General features: G+C 35.5%; 1 protein-coding gene across 1 annotated transcript in view; it reads right to left on the reverse strand.

The window, feature by feature from the left end:
• LOC102200622 (B-cell receptor CD22-like) overlaps positions 1 to 2712 on the reverse strand; it is a 12954-nt gene extending 10242 nt beyond the window's left edge. Inside the window, exon 1 of the mRNA XM_013915038.1 lies at positions 2596 to 2712. Within this exon, the coding sequence (XP_013770492.1) occupies positions 2596 to 2665 (70 nt within the window). The 5' untranslated portion in view covers positions 2666 to 2712. The remainder of the gene's footprint in view (positions 1 to 2595) is intronic.
• Between the last annotated feature and the right edge of the window lie 3852 nt (positions 2713 to 6564).

Genomic DNA, 6564 nt, shown 5'->3' on the forward strand with positions numbered 1-6564 from the left:
ACTTCAAGAACAGTTTCCCGTCTAAAAATCTGTTTTCTGCATTATTCGCTTGCTTGTTACGCACAAGTCTACCGTTGTTTACAGCGCTGTTGGCCGCTGTTTTTTTCCCTTTAATTACTTCCGAAAAGAAAACCTCATTTCTGCTGTTCAATAGGCTACTGAACAAATTTAAACTTTTTTAAATTATGCAAAATGCAAAACGCTTAGCCGTGTCTCTAATAAAACCGCTGTAACTTCAGAGGTAATGTTCATAAGTTGATTAATGGTTTTCTTTCGTTTTTGATGTACTGCAGAATATTTTTATAAAATCCCAGGCCAGGAAAATCACCTTCATATTTTTCTGTTTTATCTTCAGCTGCTTTGACATAAAGGCATCTGCTGTGATGCTCAAACCTTTGATAAAGTCTTGCGAGTGTCAGCTTCCTTTTTATAGATACAAAATATGTAAATGTGAATTATAATATTTCTGACTGTCTGAGGCTAAATTTCCCAGATTCACATTGAATTGAATTGAATCGGAATCGAATCGATTCTAGAAATCAGTGATGATACCCAGCCCTAGTTCTGATCATTTATCAGTGTGTGTGTGTATATATATATATACACATATATTATTTAGTTGACATGTATAAAAACAAAGCTGACAATTGTGAGACTGCATCAGAGGTGGAAGCATCACAGCAGCGATGCAGTCAAAGTAACTGAGGGTAAAACAGAAAAATATGAAGGAGATTTTCCTCACCTGGCTTCTTCCTGGTTATGGCTTTATAGCACATAACCTTTAATACAGTGGATTAAAAAATGAAGAAAATCATGAACCAACATAGAGTGGCTTGCAAAAGTATTCGGCCCCCTTGAACTTTTCCACATTTTGTCACATTACAGCCACAAACATGAATCAATTTTATTGGAATTCCACGTGAAAGACCAACACAAAGTGGTGCATATGTGAGAAGTGGAACGAACATCATACATGATTCCAAACATGTTTTACAAATAAATAACTGAAAAGTGTATGAACTGTATGAACATTACCTGATGCTGCTGAAGTGAAGCAGAGCAAAGTTAGAGAGGTTTTATTAGAGACACAGCTAAGCATTTTGCAATTTGGCATCATTTGTAAAAGCTTAAATTTCTTTGGTATTGAACAGCAGAAATCGGGCTTTCTTACCGACGGTCATTTTTGGAAAAAACAAATAAATAAAATTTAAAAACAGCGGCCGACAGCACTGTAAACAAGGGCAGACTGGCGTATAATAAGCAAGCGAATAATGCTGATACTTGAGATGGGAAACTGGTCTTTAAGTACACTGAGAGAGAGAGAGAGAGAGAGAGAGAGCTGTGCAGGAAGTGTGATTTTTATCGTGCTGGGAGCAAAACAGCAAAGGTAAGAGGGAATTAATGACGATGTTTCTCTAATGTGATACGTAGTTTGGATCTTCTTTTGCTGCCAGTGAATTTTGGTGTGACGAAACCTGCAGCTTCACAGTCTGTGAGATATCGGCTTTCAGCACCCGATGACATGCACAGGTACATACTGTCGAGTGACCGATCTGCGCTCTGTGTTTACATCTTTCTGTGGAATCAGTTTACCTGCTTTTTAACAGTTTGGTGTTAACAGTTAACAGTTCTGGCATTTCTGGCAAAATACATTTATATTTAAAAATTGATTCAAGATTTAATAAATCGATATCGTGTTATTCAAAGTAAAATCATGAGAATTGTCTTCGAGGCATTAAATATGTCAGTAAGCATGTTTAATAATTTTCCCAGTTATTTCTCCTTATTACACATAATTTCTGAACATCTGTGGTTTAATTTCTTTGCATGTTTTGATTGAATGGGTTGTTGCCGAATTTGATCTCAATAACACCTTTAGAAATATATTTATTTAGAAAATTTGTGTCGTGTTCAATACTTATTTTACCCGCTGCATATAGGGAGAACTTCACACAATTGAAAAAGTGTTGTGCTTCATTTCTATTATAAAAAATATTTAACAATTGTTTTTCTCAGCCAAATGTGTGAAACGATTATCTTAGAATATAAATAGATTTACACATTTTAAATTATCTGTTATCTAAATGATCCATTTATACTACTTGACAACAAAGTATAACAGAAAATTCTGTTAATCTTTAGAATTTTTCTCCCTGTAATTCAATGATATATAATGTAACACTAAAGTAACTACAGTATGTCAAAAAAACATTACTATACTTAAATAAATATTATCAAAAGTAAATTATAACAATTAATGCATCAGTTGTTTCTTCTTTTTATCCTGTATAATAGAGACATACTGTAGCTTTATAATGTTAAGTGTCATGGTGAAGTTGCTGAGAATGTGAAAAGTGGAAACCACTCTGTCTTTTTCTAAATGCATGTATATATAATATCTGCGGTGTTTGTACACATCACACAGCATCTGTATTTATTTACAAAAAATATTTAAATATATGAAAACTGTAAGTACAAATCAAATGCAAACATGTATATGTAATTCCTGCAGATGGTGGATGTGTGACAGCCAGAAACAGCTCTGGTGTCGAGGTGTAACTGCAGATATAAATCAAATATAAGGGTACACAATACCTGTTAGTGAGAGAAGGAAGAGAACAAATCCACTGGCTGCTGCACTTAAACTCATAGCTGCTCCTCTCATTTCTTAATTCACACCAACATGACAAATACTGTGTGCCAGCTAGTCTTCATCAGACGCTGAGGATGTAGTCTTTGATGGCAGCGTCTTCTGTGGTTGGAAAATATAAAAGTGATATTAGACTGTCTTCCTTCCGCAGTACATGCTCAACATGCGTAAACAGATGAAATCTGGTAAACCTCCACTCGAACCCTAATGAAGTGAAGAAGTGCTCCTTATACAGTGGTTTACATGTAAGATTAACTTCTTAACGGACAAATTTGGCATATAGTGCCTTTAAAAAGTATTTATACCCCTTCAACTTTAACATTTTGCCACCTTGCAACCAAAAACTTCAATGTTTTTATTGAGAGTTTCTGTGACAAACCAACACAAAGTAGCACATAATTGTGAACTGGTATGAAAACGATACATAGTTTTCAAAATTTTAAGTAAATAGAAATCTGAAAAGTGTGGTGTGTATTTGTATTCATGCTCTTGAATTCTGATACACCTTAAGTAAAATCCAGTGGAATCAAGATCTGAACATCTGAAGGAGTACTGTTCCATCATCCAAAAATGGATAAAGTACGCTACAACTGCAAACCTACCAAGACATGGCCGTCCACCTAAACTGACAGACCGAGCAAGGACAGCACTGGTCACTCTGGAGGAGAAATCCACAGCTCAGGTGGGAGAATGTGTCCACATGTCAACTGTAAGTCGTGTCCTCCACAAATCTGGACTATAAGGAAGAGCGGCAGGAACAAAGCCATTGTTGACAGACAGGCATATAAAGTCCTGTTTGCAGTTTGCCAGCAGCCATGTAGGGGACACAGCAAACATGTGGAAGAAGGTGCTGTGTTAAGACGAGCCTAAGTTGAACTTTTGGCCCTAAATGCAAAACGCTATGTGTGGCAGAAAAGTAACACTGCTCATCACCATGAACACACCATCCCACTGTGAAACATGGTGGTGGCAGCATCATGCTGTGGGGACGCTTTTCTTCAGCAGCGACAGGGAAGCTGGTCAGAGTTGATGGAAAGATGGATGGAGCTAAATACTGGGCAATCCTGGAAGAAAACCCGCTGGAGGCTGTAAAGCACTTGAGACTGGGAGGAAGATTCACCCTCCAGCAAGACAATGTCATACCACTTCACATGTGCTACTTTGTGTTGGTCTATCACACAAAGTCTAAATAAATAAAAAAACACACGTTTTTGGTTATGAGGTGAAAAACGTTACTTTTCAGTGCCTTAAAAAAGGCACTGTATTTCAATCACTCTTTGCTCATACAATTACCGCAAAATGTGTTAACAACACCATGAACAGATTTACTGTAAAGCTGCAGATTTAATGCGGGTTTAAAGAGAGCTGAGAGGAAATCTTTACCACAAAATATCTCTTAGATAAAAAGAACAGGTGAGGGAAATACAGCTGAAGAGGTCTGGTAGCCTTTCTGTTAAAATGATAGCTGTAGCTTAACAGTGCTGAGTGAGCTTTCCTGTAATCACCTCTAAGAGTCCGACGACAAAAGCAACCTGCAGTAGTTCACATACTGAAATACACAATGTATTTAATGAAAGCAATTTGAATTTCCAGCTCTTGTCTCATGTCCAGAGTGTTTACATTGAAACTAGTATCACATTTCTAATATTACAAAATACCATGGATGTCAAAATAAATATATATGGTGTGCGGCCTGAAAGATTCAAATACTTCGAGACTAAGAAGGGTTCTATTTCTTCACATCTTGGCAAGATAACTGAAGATGCTAATTTTGGAGCAGATGGGCTGATAAAAGCATTGTATCTACAGTAGTTTTAAAATCATGATCTGATTCAAAAACTGGAAAAGAAATCCATATTTAATCCTGTTTTTTACACTATGCCATCTAAGACAGATATTTTTGCACTATCATACATGTGGCTACATTTCTGAGTGTACAACTGTATGCAACCCATTATGCATATAACTGCATGCCGGTTTTGCAAAGGTGGCCCAGGTTTTAAAGGATTGTCTTGTGATGTACTGTTTTTAAGTTACAAATTACTCTTATTTATTTTCCTTTTTTAATTTTTAACCCATATATTTTCCAGAAAAATGGCAAAGAAAGAATGTAAGTAAGGGTGTGATTTTTGGGCTGCAGCCCTGTTCTATTACAGATTTATTATGTGACAAGTGGGGCTGAACAAGACTTTAAATATAATTTTGTATTAGATAATTACTAAGTATTTATCTAAAAAACATTTAGACTTATTAATGCATCTTTTGTAATTAATGGAAATATGTAGTCATATCTACCCGTGCTTTGTCGATCAGGCACTGATACCGATCAGTGTTAAACAGTTGAATTTTTTGTAACTTCCTAGTTTTAAATGTGGTACATTTCAAGTTTTTTCAGTCTTGGTATAATATGTCATATTTTATACTACACACCAACCTATTATGGTCTTTGGTATGTAATTGCTACATATAGAGCATGAAATGCTGGTTTGGCTGCAGTGGTGTAAGCACAGATTTGGTGTCCCATGCAAAAATAAATATATATAAAACTTTAGGCCCCACCACATTAATACTGTAAACCATGCCAGCTCTGAAAATATAACACTGCGCAGACCTGGATCAATATTCTCATAAATAGATTAAATAGATAATATAAATAGATTTTATAATGTTGTGCAAGACTTGATGAGATATGTAGAAAAAACTTTTTACATTTTAATATTGTTTAAAATTCTAGTATTTTAAGTATTTTTTACTGCTTGAACATTTGTATTTATAATACTACATATTGGCAAACGTGAAAAATCCTTTGAATTTCAGTTTTCAAGCAAAGTATAGCAAACTAATATGTCTGTCCTGAGACCTATAAAGCAAAGGTTTTAATCTGATTTAGCTCACTGAAAACTCTGATCACCTGTAACAAACAGTACTTCTCTCTTTATGTAGGCTATGACGATAAAAAATTCCTAAGGTGCCCCCTTAGAGACACATTTTGGCATAAAAGAACTCACCTGCTTATGTACAAAGGTTCTGCCTCCAATTACAAGTTGGCTAAAACAACCAACACATTATTTTCTGTCAGAAATGAAGCAAGCTGACTAAAACTAGGAAAGTCCATCAAGTTAATTTCTGCCTGTCTCTTTTTTTCTTTTTCGAAACTCAGACTTTACTGATAACAGAGACATCCTACTGCAGCGCTATCTCTGTATCGCTAAGAGCGCGTGCACATGGACCAAACCAAATCATGAAATAAGGAGGGGGAGGCGGGGTCAGAGGCTGACTGAATTATAGTCTTTGGTGTCAGAAACAAACAAAACTAATGCTAGAAAACGAACACGTTTATAAGTACCTTGTGAAGCAAACCGTATTTTATGGTGATAAAGTTTATGATTTCATAACAAAAACAAATAAATGAAATGATATGTATGAACTATTTGACTATTCCCTTCATAGAATCGTCATAACTTCTCTCCTCTAAGGAAATCCTCTCTTAATTGATTTCACTTGCAGACTTAAAAAAGACGTACAACCGACCTGGTGACATCATCACTGGGAACGTGCTCCTGGTTTTGATATGACTGTGACAATTTTTAATTTATTGTTATTTTATTGTTTTAATTGTAACATGTTTGTCTGAAGCGGGTCTCCCTTGTAAATGACTTACTGAGTCTCGATTGAGCTACCTGTATAAATAAAGGTTAAATAAAAAATAAAAAAGTAATTGAGTTAACTAATGAGGTTGCTTTGTCTGCTTTGGCCAATAGTGGTCACTGCATGACATGTGCATTACATGTGCAATGCATCTTTTGTCAGTCATCTTTTGTTGACTTTTGAAGACTGGCATATCCTATTTAATACGTGCGTGGTTTTCTTGATTGATTGATTGATTGATTGATTGATTGATTGATTGATTGATT

Source organism: Pundamilia nyererei, unplaced genomic scaffold (assembly GCF_000239375.1).
Source record: "Pundamilia nyererei isolate P.nyererei 1_Seehausen unplaced genomic scaffold, PunNye1.0 scaffold00250, whole genome shotgun sequence".
Lineage (NCBI taxonomy): Eukaryota > Metazoa > Chordata > Actinopteri > Cichliformes > Cichlidae > Pundamilia > Pundamilia nyererei.